Here is an 18,160-nt window from a genome sequence, read left to right as displayed (position 1 = left end):
AAGATTGAATTGTGTGTAGAGGGGCAGAGGAGAGGTTCCTTCATGTACAACACTGTAGCATTATTCTGCTTTCTTTGGAAACACCATTTTTAACTTTGTGGAAGCAAATGTAGGGTGTATATGCTGATTTACTTTGACATGGTTGAAAAAAATAATCCTACACTAGTTTAAAAAACAAAACATCCGCAATTACACTATCTAGTGCTTTTCTAAGGAAGAGTGATACTTGGACATTGCATCTGAGAACATGTACCTTGCCTGAATGCTTTTAATGAAAACTAAGAAGGTGTTTTCCGTGGAATACTTCATTTTACCATTTGATGTCAAAGCAGTAATTAACACAGTGCCGTCTTTACACTGCAGGTGTGTAGGTCAGTGTCCAGTGGATATACCTTTGGATAACATGCTGGGCCTGACCAAATCCTGGGAAACAGGCTGGGGTGAAGTCTCAAAGCTCTTAGGCAGTTTAATGTCTGAGACAGAAAAGTCAGACAAGACAATTCAGTTTATAGCCACAGGACTACTGTGAAATTTATAAATATGTCCTGAATGACAGGAGACTCTCTGGCCATGTATGTAATCAAAGATGTAGAAAGAAGAAGGAATGAGTTTTTGAAAGACATGCTACTGTAGAAACAACTTTTATTAAAAAAGAAAAAAGTTTGAGAATCTCAGAGGAAACTATAAAATTTATTTATTTGATAGGCTGAGAAAGCTGGGGCTGTTCATCCTGGAGAAGAGAAGGCTGCGTGGAGACCTCATAGCAGCCTTCCAGTATCTAAGGGGGCCTATAGGGATGCTGGGGAGGGACTCTTCATTAGAAACTGTAGTGATAGGACAAGGGGTAATGGGTTCAAACTTAAATAGGAGAAGTTTAGATTGGATATAAGGAAGAAGTTCTTTACTTTAAGGGTGGTGAGGCACTGGAATAGGTTGCCCAGGGAAGCTGTGAATTCTCTATCCCTGGCAGTGTTCAAGGCCAAGCTGGACAGAGCCTAGGGTGACATGGTTTAGTGTGAGGTGTCACTGCCCATGGCAGGGGGGTTGGAACTAGATGATCTTAAGGTCCTTTCCAGCCCTTTAGGAGTGCTTTAGGAATGTTGGTTTTTTTCAGATTACCTTGTCTAATACTGCACTTTGTTGGTTGGCTTTTTCTTTTTTTCTCCCTATTTGTTGCACATACTGTCTCCCCCCCTTTTACAGTATAAAAAAGTCATAATAATAGGATCCAATTACATCATAAAGGTTTAACATAAACAAGTTATGCACAAATTTCAGCCAAGTGCATAAAGGAAATCAGGCTAAAATATGAATTACCATTTTTTTTTAGTACAGTAACTTTAGATGTCATTAGTAAGAGTTGTCTAGAAGTATTACTGTGTAGTTACCCAGTTTTTGAGTTTATGTGTGATTGTTAGTATATGTTTTGTGTGATTTTTAGACAAATACAGAAATATATATATTTGGAATTGAAGCTTAGGAATTTGAATTGTATGGAATAGCTTATTAGCACTACCCTGTTTATTTAAGGTACAGCAAAAAATAAGTTTTAGGAGAGAAATAACTCTTCAATTTTAGATGTTTTAGATATGTATCCTGTAAATTGTTCATTTACCCTAATAATGCATTTTCTGGTATTTAGATTTTTAAATGAAGAACATTTACTTTCCTGTGTCAGTTGTTTGATGTCTGAGTAACCAAGCTGTAAAACACTACATACAATGAGAGTGCATGTAGTTTAAAGAGAGGATCTACTTACCTGTAGCTTGCATCATACAGTTTGTATGTCATACTTACTTTTTTCCTCCTATTCATATTACAGAAACACATACAAATACATGATGATTTCTCTTTGCAGATTAACAGCAAGAAGAAAGAATCAGCATGGGAGATGACAAAAAGTTTGTACGATGCATGGTCAGGATGGCTGGTAGTCACACTAACTGGTTTGGCATCAGGTAAATTAAAAACCAAAGGGTTTCTTTCTTACATCTGTCAGCAAGTATAGTTACTGCGTCTTTCATGTGTGCATTACCACCCAACCTGGATGAGAGCTGGTTCAGACTGCTTACCATAAGGAAGGAAAAAGGTTGGGAAGGAAAAGGTTGATTTACAGGCTTTAGTGTTTTGAGGGGCGGGTTTACTAATCAAAAGGGAAACAAAATTGGCACTGAATTTAGTGAGAGTTTCTCAGAGTTACTGACCTTTTACCTACTTATCAAAGGTCTTTAATTGTGTGATTGAGATCGATGTTTTCCTTTCTGCTAAATTGTGCTGTTTTCCTGTGGGATTTCTTGTGAAAATGTATTAATTGATCTAGATTGCTTTTTCAGCTATGAGTTTGGTTTTTTTGGGGGGGGTGGTGGGTTGTGTGTGTATGTTTTGTTCGGTTTGGTTTCCCCTAGCAGATTAGTCCCTGGATTAGTTGCAGAGTATAGCATGGTAACTGTATAATTACTACTTAGATATATGCATAATCACTTTCACAAATCACATATAAATTAATATATATGCAAAGTTTTAGCATGTTTATATAGCTCTGAATGTTCAATCTGGGAGTGTGTAATTACTGTAAATTGCTTATGATAATTTGGTTGGGAATGTGCTGTGTTGTACTTCTACCCCCCAAGCTGCTATGTATATTAAAAGTACTTTATTATGTTTCTGAGCATCAAAGAGCAAATTCTGAACATTTCCAGGTTTTTCAGTTTCTTGCTTTTTGTTGAATGTGTCTAGTGAATCTTAAATTGGTCAGCCTTGATTTAAGTCATGGTAAGATCTTACGTTTATGTAATTTTAAATAATTTGGATGAAATTTTGTCCTACTGAAATACTGCCTTTGACTCTTGACTTTAGTTGGCCCAGGATCTCAAACTGAGGGTCTGTCAAGATTAGCAAATATGAATTAGTAAATCAGAGGTAATTTTCTACTACCAATCTACTACACAAGTAAATTGTGGCTGTCTCTATACAGCTATTTCTGGTAGTGATTAATACATTAAAAATAGGTAATTATAACTAACAGTTGTACATGTTCACAAAAATACTGACTTTAGAAGTAGTTTTTCAGTATACTGCTACCTATTCTTTGGGGACTCTTCAGCAAGCTTTCTGCATGTACAATACAGAATCCTTCTTAAGCTTTGAGGTTAGGAACTGCTAAGTATTTATACTGTTTGTTACCTGCAGTAAGAATTAATTAAAAAGAGTGGTCTTAAGGTTAGGGCATGGATTTGTGTTGTACTGTCTCCTCATTTTTCCCCTCCCCATGTTACAGAATTCAGTAGTCTTTTTATGTGGATCACATGAATGTCATCAGTGTTTATTTTGGTGATTTATGTTGTTCTAAAACTATTGTTGGTAAGGTAAGAATTATTTATTATTTAGTTTCAGTGGACTGTTGGAGAACTGGCATAGGAAAAATCAAAGAAAAATCAAAGATGCATTTGACTCAGGAAATGCACAAGGTGCTATAGATCCTTCAGCAAATCCTAATCTTACTGGATCACAAATATTCCTGCAAATCAGTAATATTTAAATGTCTGTTTGTTTAGGTTTTCTGTAACTTAAATTTACATCAGTTAATAGCAGCACATTTCTTCATTTTAGCTGTGTGTGTTATTCCTGCGTACCAGAATATTAATACAGAGCTGTTTCTATGACAGGGGCATTGGCAGGATTAATTGACATTGCTGCTGACTGGATGACTGACTTAAAGGAAGGCATTTGCCTTAGTGCTTTGTGGTTTAACCATGAACAGTGTTGTTGGGGTTCCAATGAGACCACATTTGAAGAGAGAGATAAATGTCCACAGTGGAAAACGTGGGCAGAACTAATAATTGGGCAAGCAGAAGTAAGTATATACCTGTTCTTTGATGGCCTTGCTCAACAGCTTGCCTCAGCATGGAAAGAAAAATAATGTTCTTAAGCTTAATGGTACTGAACAGATTTGGGTTGTACTGTCTGCTCCATTTTTTAGCATTTAAATAGATTATAGTGTAAATATGCATTCCATGCACTGCAAGGGTGCTTGGAGTGTTGCAGAGATAAGGAAGTTATGATACTGTAGAACTGTAGCTTTTTTTCACAAGATTTTCTATTCCTGATCATAGCTATAAAAAAAAAAAATTGTGGAGTTCTGTGATAACTAAGAATAGATTAGTTTTATTTTTTACCCCACATTTTTTAAAATAAAGAATATTTACCCGGTGTTCAGTAGATTTTAGCAGCTAATAACTATAAATAAAACCCAGACTGTGCTGTTTACTTTTTCTGTTTAAGGTGCAGTGTTAGAATACTTTCTAGTTTGTATAAGCCAGTCTTTTCTGATGTGTGTCATGACTTCATGCTTTTCAAACAAAACTCTCTCTTGGCTTGGTAATAATTACCATCCCTCAAAATGTGTGCGTAAGTGTACATGCAGCAAGGGTACTTTTGGGCTACTTTATGTGGTGATTTTGCTCAAATTTATATTCTGATTTTTTGTTTTTAGGGTCCGGGTTCGTACATAATGAACTATATTATGTACATTTTCTGGGCTTTGAGCTTTGCCTTCTTAGCAGTTTCTCTGGTGAAAGTATTTGCTCCCTATGCCTGTGGCTCAGGGATACCTGAGGTGAGATCTAATATATTTGTTGTAGATGTTTCATATTGATGTGAAAATTCCTGCAGGGTCAGAGGGAAGGCAAGAGGGAGCGCCCTGTGACTTTGATGAAATACAAGTATTCAAATTGAAATAATCTAATTGTGCTAATTGTTGTTGAGAAAAGTACTCCAAATTTCAGAGAATCTCCTGAGTTTGTAGATTTTGCTGCTTGCTTCTGGGTGGACTACTTTTTAAGGACACATTTAGCTTAAGAGAGTGTACTTCTGAAGAGTGATTTCCAAACCTGACCCAAATCCTTACCCGCCCAACAGTGATAAGAGAGTAGCTGTTCATTCACAGAATTTGGTTCCTTTGGTGCAGCAATTGATGTATTGTGGCACTGGCTTTAATTGCCTTAACTCAAAATCACACCATCAATCACAGTGAAATGTGTAATATCCTCAAAACTTTACTGGTTTTAGAATTGCTGTCTGTACTATACACAGAATGGGAGGGAAAAACACAAAGTCTGATCAGTCTAGTAATTCTGTAGATACTTCTTTATGTATGTGTATTGTGGAAGTTGAAGGACAAATCCTGTCTCTGAATAAGCCTGGAATAATTCTGTGCCATTATTCCAGAAGAGATTTCATTCTAAATTGGTTTCCAAATTTAGCTAACCTCTGCTTTTAGTCACTGCTGCCCAGTGTTCTGTGTACATTGTATTTATAGACAGGTTGTCCTTTCCTGTGATAACTATATTATTTGCTGTATCTGGGCATGTATTCCAGGGTAATAATACGACACTGTTAGGCAAAGTAATACCTTAGACAAGTGGCACATCTTTTCTGTTTGAAAAAGCCTGATCTTTTCCACCCTTATGTCAAGGAATCTACTGGTAAATTTTTATGTGGAGATGGTAAAACATAAGGAGAAAACAGAGAGGGGTAAAATGGGTGCAAATGTGGTATTACTACAATAGATGATCTTGAGTGTAGTTTTTCAGGTTTATTCTTTGGGAGTTTTCCAACTTGCATGTAAGTTATGTCATAAACCAATGAATGCAGTCTTAGAAGCTAGTGCAGAGTAAGTTTCCGCTAAATGTAATTGATAATCATGTTTTATATTATTGTACAGTGTTTTAGAATAAGTTGCAAATGGAAAGCCTCTGGCAACCAGATGGACTCAATGTAGCAATATGAATACGTTTTAAAGTGTGATAAAGGTAGCCATTTGATGAAAAGGCTATTTTTGAACTTAAGTAGCTAACGTAATGAAATTAATTATTTTCTGAAGAAAGCAGAATACAATAACAGATGATATTTTTTATTTCTTCCAGATAAAAACTATTTTGAGTGGCTTCATCATCAGAGGTTATTTGGGGAAGTGGACTTTGATGATAAAAACAATTACTTTAGTCTTGGCTGTCGCATCAGGTTTGAGTTTAGGAAAAGAGGGTCCCTTGGTACATGTTGCCTGCTGCTGTGGGAATATTTTTTCTTACCTCTTTCCAAAGTACAGCACAAATGAAGCTAAAAAAAGAGAGGTAAGTTCTTGTAAAAGCATTTCTAGAATGTATTGCATTTCTATGTATTTACACTGGTTTGTTTAAAGGACAATATTTTTTCTATAAGACAGTATTTAGTCTTCTGTCATTCAGCCAGTTCTTCACCCAGCCTGTTCATCCCACAGCTGAACAACTTGTCCAGAAGGATGCTGTGAGGGACAGTATCAAAAGCCTTATTAAATAAAAAGACAGTACATCCACTAGGTGTGTGGATCCTTATAGAAGGATAGCACATTAGTTATATGCCTGATAACTGCATTATTCTGTAAATGCCTTTTAGTAGCACCCAGCATAATTTTCCCAGGAACTGAGGTTAGGCTAACAGGTCTGTAGTTCCCTGGGTTTTCCCTCAGCACCCTTCGTGTAGGTTGGAATACCGTTGGCTTGTTTCCAGTCAGCAGGAGCCTGCCCAGACTCCCTAGACCTGTGGGATATGATCGAGAGGGGTCTTGCCATAACATCCGCTAGCTCCTTTAGGACTTGGGAGGAATCCTATTAAGCCCCATGAATTTATGAGCATTCAGGTGATACTGCTGGTCCCTTGTAATTTCAGTGTCCACAAATGGAAAGTTGCTGTTCCTGCACTTGTGGTCCTCTGACTCAGGGCACTGGGCAGCCCGAGGTCTGTCAGTGTTATTAGACTAAGGCAAAAACTGCATTGAATGCCTATGCTTTTTCCTAATTCCTGTTAGTCAGATGACCATCTTCAACAAGTATTGGTCCAGTGTTTTCTTTAAACCTCCATTTGCTATTAATGTACTTAAAAAATCCCACCCCCCCTTTTTTTTTTTATTTGACACAGAACTGGCTGGTTTCAATGTTGGGTCCTTGGGGTCCCTTCCAACCTTGTATTCTGGGATTCTGTTAAGTGTAATTGAGCTTTGGCCTTCCGTGGGCTTTTTTCCTGCATATATGAATCACGGCTCAGTAACCTTCCTGTGAAGCCTGACCTTGCTTCAGGGATCATACAATTTCTTTTTTCCTCTTGAGCTCCAAAAGAAGTTCCATGTTTGTCCCACCTGCTCTTCTGCTCCGCTTGTTTAATTTATGACACAGTGGAATTCCTTGTTTTAGTCCAGGGAAAGCTTACTAGAGTTTCTTGAAAATGAGATATCAGAAATTTCATACTGAAGTATAGACTCTTTTGGGTGCTATTCTGAGGAGGCTTTGAGCAGTGTCCTTGGCTTAGTTATGGCTCCTACCTGGTCAGTGGCTGCTGCGGTGACTGGCCAGAGTTTACGAGCATTCTGATACATGTACTTGATGCTTTTCTGTTAGCAAGTCTGTGAGTCCGTGATAGAAATACAGAAGAAATTGGTAAATGTAATGAGATTCTGGTCTTCATGTTTAAAGCATTTCACAGACTGTAAAAAACTCCCTCACCATTGTTTTCCAGGTGTTGTCAGCTGCCTCAGCAGCGGGAGTATCTGTAGCCTTTGGTGCCCCAATTGGTGGAGTCCTTTTCAGTCTGGAGGAGGTATGTCAAGAGGTGGCACTGAAGGATAGATACTTTAAAAAATCTCTTCAGCATGAATAATCTTGGACTCCTTTAAGCTGCGGAGTCTTTCTTAGTAAGGAAATTATTTTTGGACCTTCTTTTCAAAGTTAACAGTCTTGTTACCAACAAAGTCCTAAAGATACCGTTTCTTTTCTTTGGATGAATGTCAGCTTTGCTTTGTTCTCAATTATATTTTTTCTGGAGAAGGGTTGAGTCAGTTAATAATTACAGTTTGCGTACAGATAGAGATCCAGCTGGTTTTCACTGTAGGAGTGTATTTAAAAAAATCAGGCTTTTCTTTCTTTTCTTTTTTTCCACTTTGAAGGAGGCTTTCGAAACCTGCTTGACAGTTGTAGGAAGCAAGTTTTTAAACGTTTTTAAACTTCTCTCAAAGTTTCAGGCACTAACGATAATTGAAGACGTTAATTATTAAAAGGCAATTATGCCATAAAATGGACTGCCAAGGCAACCAAACTCTCTTCTCCAAGAAATGTTTTGTGTTAAATTAGTTTTCATTAGTTATTTTAAAAGTACGCAAGAACGTTATTTAGATCATCGGCATTTTTAAAGAAAACTAAAAGTCTGTACATTGAAAAAAAGGAAGCAAAATATCCCGTTGTGTAAATTTTGCTGTATCCTATGGGGGTTTTGAGGAATTCAGTTGGTGCAAAAAAAACACTTCCAGAAGAAAATTCTTTTGAAATTCAAATTGGGCAGTGTGGGGCTGAAAGTATGAAATTACAAGTTCTGTTTTAAGGATTGTATTTTCTTCTGTTTTAGTTGTACTTCATAAAAATAACATCTGCCAGAAACCTTTCACTGTAGGTTGAATGGAGATGAAACAGCATTAGCAGGAAATTTGAGAGGGCAGCTAGTACACAGTCTGGTTCTCATGAATGCTCGGAAGAGATACTTACGAACAGAGAAGCTTTCAAACATAAATTACTACACATTATTTCCTAACAGTCGTAAAACAGCAGTGGTTATATTAGTGCTTTAGTATTGATGTAAGTATGAATTGCTGTCAAGCTTTTAAAAGATGTAGTATGTGCTGAAGTGCCAGTGCTCCAAGGGTTGAGAATAATAACTGATAATGTAAGAGCACTGGGTTTTTAGCGTTTACCATGTCAGTAGCAGTACTGTAAAACATACATAAAATGGTCTTTCCAGTATTTTTAATTGAATCACTAATAATTCTCATGTATTGCCTTTTACAGGTCAGTTACTATTTCCCACTGAAAACTTTATGGAGATCATTTTTTGCTGCTTTAGTAGCTGCATTTGTTTTAAGGTCCATCAATCCTTTTGGTAATAGCCGCCTAGTTCTTTTTTATGTGGAATATCACACTCCTTGGTACCTTTTCGAACTGCTTCCTTTTATTCTTCTGGGAGTATTTGGTGGGCTCTGGGGAGCTTTTTTCATCCGAGCAAATATTGCATGGTGTCGTCGGCGCAAATCTACAAAATTTGGGAAGTATCCTGTCCTGGAGGTTATTATTGTTGCAGCAATAACAGCTGTCATTGCATTTCCTAATCCATATACAAGGCTAAACACCAGTGAGCTTATTAAAGAGCTCTTCACAGACTGTGGGCCGTTAGAATCCTCCTCCCTGTGTGACTACAGAAATGACATGAATGCGAGCAAAATAGTAGATGATATTCCTGACCGTCCAGCAGGCACTGGAGTCTATTCAGCTATATGGCAGTTGTGTTTAGCACTCATATTTAAAATAATCATGACAGTCTTCACCTTTGGTATCAAGGTAAGTGTGAATGCAGTGGCTGGATCATCTGCTGTGATAATTTAATTATTGCCTTTCTCATTTTCCATCCACAAAGTTAGTAGTTTTGTGTATAGAAATCTTAATGTGTATTTCTTTTTAAAAAGGTCTTTCTGTTGTTGACTAATAGGCAAGTAATGTAGAAAACAGTATTAAACAGTATATAAGCCTTTTTCTCAGCTGAACAGAAACATCCTAAATTTAATAGGGAACAGTAACGGGGTGCATGGATGGCTGTTTGTATGGGCCCGATTCAGCAGTAAGGATGATTCTAAAATATCTGAGAGACATAAACCACAAACATAACCACTCGGGTTTCCTAGTCCTTTTACATGGAAGGAGAAAAGACCATACCTCTTGATCAGCTTGTAGTTTTGGTTTTTTAAATCTTCTCTCCTCATGTATTGTATGGATATCATTACTGCAGACTGTCCAAGGGAGCCAATGGTAGTTTCTTTACTTTCCAGCATTGCATGTCATGACTAAAAAGCAGGCTTTGGTCCTGTGACTGTAATGGGAATTTCTTCTCCATTGCAAAGCAGCATGGTTTTTTTTTCTGTTCATTTTAGAGCTCTCTTCAGCTTCTCTCCAAGCTGTGGCAGTTTTCTGAATGACATATAACTGTCATGCCTTCATTTTCTGTCTTGTCCGGCTCTCTTCATGGCTTTTGCAACTGCGTCATTATCAGTCATGTCTTAACACAAATGTGTTCATTAAGCAGGATTTGTGTTAAAACTGGCTTTATTGAACTTTTCAGTCTACATTGCTGTTCCATGTAACTGCATGCATAAGAAGACACTTGTTTACTGTGAGAGTGGTTGAACACTGGAATAGGCTGTCCGGAGAGCTTGTGGAGACTCCATCCTTGGTGATACACAAAACCTGACTAGCTGCAGTCCCGGGCAGCCTGCTGTAGTTGACCCAGCTTGAGCACAGATAGACAACTTGGAGTGGTCAGGCCCAACCACAGCCATTCTGTCATTCTGTAACTGATAGAACAATATCATTGTGTTTCTTATGTGTTGATGTTTTAGAAGATGTTACAGTCTGTCATTTGAAGTTATTTTCCACGTTAGTCAATGGGTAAGAGAAATCTGGTGTGTCTTTTAAATGCTAGTCTTCCATAGGCCAGAAATTGATCAGAGGTATCAATAGTTGCAAGTTTTACAAACCTTGCAAGGTCAGTTTAGGTGGTTCTAATCTGACAGTTTGAGCATTTGTATCTCTTGGAAAAACACCAAGCTTGTAAAATGATGCATCAGGTATGTTCCCGTAAGCATGACAGCAGTACTTCTGGTTTTGTTACAGGTTCCGTCTGGGTTGTTCATACCTAGCATGGCAATTGGAGCAATAGCAGGAAGGATTGTAGGAATTGCAGTGGAGCAGCTGGCTTACTACCACCATGACTGGTTCATTTTCAAGGAGTGGTGTGAAGTTGGAGCTGACTGTATTACGCCTGGTCTTTATGCCATGGTTGGTGCTGCTGCATGCTTAGGTAAGTAAAATGTAACAAATAAGTATTTGATTTCTTATATGTATGTTGCCAAAATAGTGGTTAAGGAATGAAAGGAGATATAAATGTGCAGTTTTGGAACACCGTTTTATATGGACTTCTGTCTTTTCAGAATAAGACATTCACATCTCTACACGAGACTCAGATCCTTGTGATCTGAGGAATAACATGTGAAATTTAAATTGATAAGCATTTAAACAGCAGTGTTTGCTTTCTGTCTTTGGTATCGACCACACCAGTCTGAAAAACCGGTTTCATGAAATGTATGAAGTAGAGGATTTGCAAAGTCAGGTACTGTTGAAATTATTACAAGGAGGTGCATGATCAGCTGCCACACCTACACGATGTGCAAAAAAAGTTCTTGCGATTCATAATCCAGACAAAACTGTCAGAGGTTTCCGATGGTTTGGGGAGTCCAGCTTGAGGGGTTTTTAACAAGTCTGATTTACAAACTGTTGAAAGTCAGCTTCATGGAAAGAGGCTGAAGTTGGGCACCTAAACTAGGACAGGTTTTTTGAAGGCCTTCTCTTGTCCTCACAACTTCATTGCTTTAGAAATTAAGCTTAAAATCTATTAGTACAGATTCTACAAAAGGAAGACCTTTTCTTTAACATAAAATGCATTTGAGTGATGAAGTAAACTAGTGGTACAAATGCAGTTTTTTGAGAAGTTGTTTGTTTTTTTTAATAGTTCAACTTGAATCACTTTTGAATGCATTGAAAGAAAGAACATATTCTTTCCCTAAATTAAGATATGGCATGAGAAACCTTGGCAGAAAAAACATCTTGAGTACTAACAAAAGAGAAATACAATCCCTTCCTTCTCTCATTGTCAAAGACATTTCTTTTTGTCAGCTCAGAATTCTCTTTAGGTTTTATGATTCAACAACAGCATTAATATCCTAATCCTTTGGACAACATAGCTGTTGAATTGCTACCTGTGACTTCCGTGCATTCGTTCCATTCTTTTACCATATTCTCACCTTACTGGATTTCCTTGAATTTCACAATATTTTTAACGTAGGCGTGGTGTGGAGAAATACACTTTTATTCTTAATTTACATGAAATAATTGCACATATTTTTTGAATCCTTTAATTCTCTCTAGGAACTAAAGCTCTTTTTTTTACTTCTGACAGCTTTTTGTTCACTTTTCCTGTCTGCTTTTGTTTGTAGTATACATAATGGTGCGTGTCAGATGATCTTTAATGACAAAGTTATGTTTGTAGTCCTCAATGGGAAGGCAGGAAATTCTGAATTCATCATTATTTGATACCAGAATGTTACTGGCTACCATTTACCATTTTTTTGTTGCAGGTGGTGTGACAAGGATGACTGTGTCCCTGGTAGTTATTGTCTTTGAGCTAACAGGAGGTCTGGAATATATTGTGCCCCTAATGGCTGCAGTCATGACCAGTAAGTGGGTAGGAGATGCCTTTGGTAGGGAAGGCATATATGAGGCGCACATCCGACTGAATGGATATCCTTTCTTGGATGCAAAGGAAGAATTTACTCACACAACACTGGCTGCTGACGTTATGCGACCTCGAAGAAGCGACCCACCTTTAGCAGTTCTGACGCAGGATAATATGACAGTGGAAGACATAGAAAACTTGATCAACGAAACCAGCTATAATGGTTTTCCTGTTATTATGTCAAAAGAATCGCAGAGACTAGTGGGCTTTGCTCTAAGAAGAGATTTAACTATTGCAATAGGTAATTATCTAACAGTCTTGCATGATTATATATACCAATTTAAATGATTTTATAGCTTAAAACACAATTTACTTTGTATGTTACTAGACTTACTTCAGGTTCAGATACCCTGCAAAATCTGTTCTTTATGGAGGTATATGACTTTATGGCTGTTTCTTTATGGAGGTATATGACTACCTTCAATGGCAAGCTTTGAAGTGGAGAAAATACTAATCTCTTTGTCATAAAACCACACCATATTGAAGTAGGCCAAAACATCATCTAGTCCAGTATTTTTGTTGGTTTTGATGAATCACAGTCCAGTTTGGGTTGGAAGGGACCTTAAAGATCATCCAGTTTCAACCCCCCTGCCATGGGCAGGGAGACCTTCCACAGACCAGGTTGCTCAAAGCCTCATCCAGCCTGGCCTGCTAGTACCTCTTTTCCTCAGGTGGCACTGCACTAACACTGTTCTTTAAAATTGGGTAATACTCATTTTCAAATAGCAGGATTCTGGGGGAATTAAAAATGTTCAAGTCATTTTTAAATTTAAACATACGCTGCACTTCTCTGTGACAGTTGTTACAACTAAAATTGTACTACGGAGAGATAAGCGCAATATTTATTACTTTAGGTTTCTGCTTTTCAATTTGTGTAATGGGAAGTTTGCACATGAGCAAACAAGCCCTGTTTGGGCCCTCATTCTCTGGGTGAGTATTAGAACTTGTGTGACCCTTGTGACAGTGCTTTGTGCACCGCTAAGAAAAATGCTGTGGATTTTGAGGACATTATCATAACAAAAGGAAAAAATCACTGTTATGTAAGGAAACGCTACAAAACTGTAACTTCTGGTGCATGAACTCAGTGATGGAAATTGCATCATAAACTACTTTTTCTTTTATTATTTTTTTATTCATAAAATCATACATTGACAATTATCTCTTTAACAGACACTTGAGAAACAGAAGTCTCCTGAAACTTTAAAACCACAAAAGTTCTGTGAACACAACACTGTTTACTTCAGTAAAACTTTTGCCTATGCTCTTAATACTGTGTATACCATAGTATTACACTGCGTAGGATGCACAGAAGCATCCAAAACTGAGAAGTGATTCAGACATCATACTGGTTTAAGTTTGCATTTACCTAAGAGTTAAAGGGGTAATAGCAGAACATTCATCTAATAATACACTTTCACAGGTAGGACTCATTTCAGCTGCTCATGCTGAGATCACATGGTGCAAGTTGCTTAGTCTTGGATTTTGTCTGGCTTAAGAGAGTCCTTGTGTGAAAAGTTTTAGGTATGGGGAGGGAAGCTGTTGTCACCCAAGTGATGAAGGTGTGAAAAGGCAGAGGCAGTTCAGAATCTAAATAAATTCATTGTAAACAAGAAGACAACATTTTCAGAGTGCTCAGAAATGAGTTCTTTGGTTTCAAATCCACAGTAATTCCAGCCGTTGGAATCGTGACAGGGGAACTGTCAGCTGAGATTGGCTTTCCCCTTGACAGTTTCTTTAGCAGCTGTGTGCTTCCTGCACGTTATTCTTTAAGTCCTTCCACCTCTTTATAGTAAATAAAAGTTATTTATTGGAGTGAGGAAGGTAGTAGCTGAAGAATGGCTAAAGCTGTATGGTAGATGGCTTTTGTGATTTCTGCACACTCATTAGGGCTATGGAAACACATCAAAATAGCGTATATCAGAGTCTCAGCATCTAGAGAATAAGATCAGAGTCAGGTAGTGTTGATTGATCTGTCTGTTTGCACTAACTTACCTTACTCCAAGAATATAAATTCTTCCTCCTTTCCCGTTTCCCCCCTCCCTCTTTTTCTTAAAGAAAGTGCTAGAAAGAAGCAGGAAGGGATTGTTGGCAGCTCCAGGGTCTGTTTTGCCCAGCATACCCCATCGCTTCCAGCAGAAAGCCCTCGGCCTTTGAAACTTAGAAGCATACTAGATATGAGCCCTTTCACCGTGACAGACCACACCCCAATGGAAATAGTGGTGGATATTTTCCGGAAGCTGGGTCTGAGGCAGTGCCTTGTAACACACAACGGGTAAGTTAAGTGGCAGCAATGCTGTTCATTGTGTTAGATACACTGATTTTCAGTTCCAGGATCAGAGTATTTGAACCAGGATATATTCCAGGATGACAGTACTGGAACCCCTAATTTTGGTACTGCAACTGAGGGCCCTAACTGTTCGCTAAGAAGGTGCTGTGCTGTGACACAGCTCTTAAATTCTTACTTCGCCCTCATATTCCATCTAAGCAGGCAGATGATCTCAGTTATTTTAAGATGTTCTGTTAAAAACTCACATTCAGCAAGTTTTGTGTGTGCAGCTTGCTGTTGCACACACATGTGGAGGACACACAACCCCTCCACATGTGTGTGCACCACACAAGACAATTTAGTTGTGTGGTACACAGTCCAAGGCCTGCACTTCCTTGTTTTTATCTGTGTTCTGTGCAATGTGTCTGCTGTTGAACGGCTACAAATACCTGGGTTTGTAAAAAAAAAATAGTGGGAGATAATGATTCAATCTTTGTCTCCTCTTCTGGAGTTCAGTGATGGTGATTACCACCAAGCTCTTGGTTTCAAAATACTAACAACTAAGCAACTGCTGCTAGTTCTGGAACTTCGATGTGCACCTTTTGTTTCTACACTTCAAAGCATCTCCAGAAAACTACTCTATGATTCTATTCTAATTTTAAGATTTAGAATGTTTGTAATGATACTATAGGGAGTTGTCATGTGATTACCTACTAAATATATCAGCCCCAAGCATGGAAACATAAATGTTCATTATAACATTATAAGTGTCTCTTATCTAAACTACTACTTTTTTTCTTTTACATGATCTTTTTCTGTGTAGCTGTTCCTTTAACATTCTGCTTTCCTTGACACACATTGCACCTCCTACCACAGTGTCTTGCTTTCTCTTTAGCATGTCTTTGAAGGCACCTGGGGAGTGAAACACAGTCTGCTAATCCACCTTATTTAGGATCAGTGTCAATGGGAAAAACTCAAGAAACCTAAAGAGGGATGGGACTTCCTTTGCTGTGGGCAAAAGGATAGCTGCTATAAGTGGCAAATACTCAAATACCACATTGGTTTACAAGTTTATTTTCTCAGGTGTATTTTAAAACAAATTTATTTTAAATGTTCTCCTGCTGCTTTTCTCTTCAATGCATCCCTGTATTGAACGGCAAGTGCATGCTTTCAGAAGCATAGGTGACTTTAAAAACCCTTCTCACATGGGGAGAGGATGTATGATCTGACAATCAGTGCAGGCACGCAGTTATTCTTGTTTTGGGGAGGGAAACTGAACTGATAGAACTTCAATGAAGAGTATTTACTATGATGATTTTTTTCTTAGTTTCTGTCATGGTTAAGTGCTCGAACGTTGACATTGATGTTAAAATCAGCTCTGTAAAAAGCCTAATTGTGCAAAGCTATGTCAAACTGCACTTCAATTTTTTAACTGTTTTATGATAAAGCAGCAGCTAGTATGGATGGCTTTAATAATTTGCTGTTTTCAGACATTAATTTTTTGTTATCCTGCTTCAGTTTGCGACCTTGTGATGTTCCATGAGCCTGCTGTCCATTGAAAGATCATATAAGTAAAGCACTAGGGGTAGTTTGCCATGGCATACAGCCATGTGGACAGCAAGGACTAACCTATATTTTGGCAAATTCCCTGCAAATTGAACATCCCCACGTAAAGACACACATCAATGTACTGATTCCACTCCAGACTGGAATAGGAACCGTGCAGAAATTGGTGCTGGTGACAGAGAATTACATAAAGACTGAGTCTCATTCTTCCTGTATCTGTACCAGAATACACATTCCAGGAAGTTGCTCTTGATTATACTGTCAAGAATTAGAAATTTGTCTGAGTTTGTCTGTTTGTAGGCATACCAGGTAACACTGCTGTATAAAGCAGCTTCAAACCTAAACTGCTGTGACTTTACACAGTTACTAATGTGTTCATTTACTATGCTTTGTTAAAATTTTGAATAATATCGGTATGTGTGAGGAGAAGTAACTACTAAACCAAGGAAATAAAGAGATTTTTGTTTCAGGGCCTCTTAAAACCTGAAGAGATGTAAAAGTGGGGAGAAGGGAGAAGCCATGTACTTGCTACAAGAAACATATTACTCTGGGGTGGTTGAAGATGCAGTTGTATTCAGCATTTTGGGAGAAGTCTGGGAAAGGGGTTCTGACTTTCAGATCATTTTTCATTGAATCATCTCATTAGCTTTCCTGCAACCATTCTTTTTCTTCTATTTTGCTCTAATCCTTTTTCATTATAGAACTTTTTTTTATTTGATTTCACACACAGTTATTAGCATAACATGATCTGTTTCAGGATTGTCTTGGGGATCATCACAAAGAAGAACATATTAGAGCATCTCGAGCAACTAAAGCAGCACGTCGAACCCTTGGTGATTAGATATATCAGATCTCATAATTAGACACATTAGAAGTCAGGAAGCATGAAACTTGTGAACTGTTCAGGGCTTTTATGACATCGGATGAACAATGAAATCATCTTACGCTAAACCTTTCTACTAAGCCATAAAACAACATGTGCAAAATCCTTTGGTAGAAATGAAGCTGTTAATATGGGTGTACTGTTAGTCACAACATTAAAGGAAACTAAACAATAGACTTTCTGATACTTCTGTGCTTGAGGTAACATAGTTGATCTGCTGATTTCCCCAGGTGGGAAAGCACACAGCTAGGAATACTTCTTCCGTGACTAATAATGGAAATTAAGATTTTCATATATGCCAATTTCTTTTTCTGACCTTGACAGCTTTAAATAGCTGTCAGATAGCAAAGTGTCTTGTCTTTTGAGAAGCAAAACCCAGCACGTTTTTAATGTACCGCAGCATTAGATCTTCCCTGTAATCCCCCTTGATCAATGTGGTATTTTTAAAAGTACTCTTATTTTTAGTGAATTCTGTGATATTATGTAAAGTCCTGTGATTCTGCTGCTGTTCCCTGCAGCAATTCATGTACTCCTTTATAAAATGTTCACTGATATCCTAAGCCACCAAGTGGCAGCTACTGTACTGACTGTTGACTTCAGTCGATTGATTGATAGATACTGTTTTAACCATGATGTTGTGAACTAACCTTAGCAAGATGGTAGACTTTGTCTTAATTTGGACATGGGTTTCTAGTTACCTCTCTACTAAACATACCCACCAAGTTTAGCTGCTTATGTGCAAAACATGCTAATTATGTTCTCATTTTATGCTAATATTTCACAAGTATTTCATGCGTCCTTTAATATGAAATGTACTAACCACAGTAACGAGGGCAACAGCTCATTCATTCTGCTCTTTGCTTCTCCTGTGATATTATCCTTTTGGAAAGTCTCAACCTTCTTGGTATTTTGCAGAGTTACAATTCTAAAGCCATGAAGACCCTGTCATAAGAGCACAGTGTCAGAATTGGAAAATGAAAATTCTATTTTATTATTCTCAATTTGTTTTCTAAAGCAGTGAACTCCAA

The 18,160-nt window shown here is 37.8% G+C and overlaps 1 protein-coding gene across 6 annotated transcripts in view; it reads left to right on the top strand.

Annotated features, from left to right (window-relative positions):
* The window catches only part of CLCN3 (chloride voltage-gated channel 3), a 60,426-nt gene that overhangs the window by 40,403 nt on the left and 1,863 nt on the right, over positions 1-18,160 (top strand). For 3 of the 6 annotated variants that reach the window (XM_061475256.1, XM_061475248.1, XM_061475263.1), the window contains 10 exons: positions 1,859-1,958; positions 3,666-3,853; positions 4,493-4,615; positions 5,925-6,131; positions 7,549-7,629; positions 8,868-9,413; positions 10,740-10,926; positions 12,260-12,658; positions 14,473-14,689; positions 17,007-17,082. In XM_061475256.1, the coding sequence (XP_061331240.1) occupies positions 1,859-1,958; positions 3,666-3,853; positions 4,493-4,615; positions 5,925-6,131; positions 7,549-7,629; positions 8,868-9,413; positions 10,740-10,926; positions 12,260-12,658; positions 14,473-14,689; positions 17,007-17,082 (2,124 nt within the window). The remainder of the gene's footprint in view (positions 1-1,858; positions 1,959-3,665; positions 3,854-4,492; positions 4,616-5,924; positions 6,132-7,548; positions 7,630-8,867; positions 9,414-10,739; positions 10,927-12,259; positions 12,659-14,472; positions 14,690-17,006; positions 17,083-18,160) is intronic. The other 3 variants (XM_061475267.1, XM_061475276.1, XM_061475287.1) reach the window with 2 other exon arrangements.

Source organism: Pezoporus flaviventris, unplaced genomic scaffold, assembly GCF_033815535.1.
Source record: "Pezoporus flaviventris isolate CSIRO_AGI_PZ_B2104156 unplaced genomic scaffold, CSIRO_AGI_Pfla_v1 ptg000002l, whole genome shotgun sequence".
In the NCBI taxonomy this organism is placed as follows: domain Eukaryota; kingdom Metazoa; phylum Chordata; class Aves; order Psittaciformes; family Psittacidae; genus Pezoporus; species Pezoporus flaviventris.
Note: the sequence above shows the minus strand (reverse complement) of the source record. Positions and strands in the feature narration are given on the sequence as shown.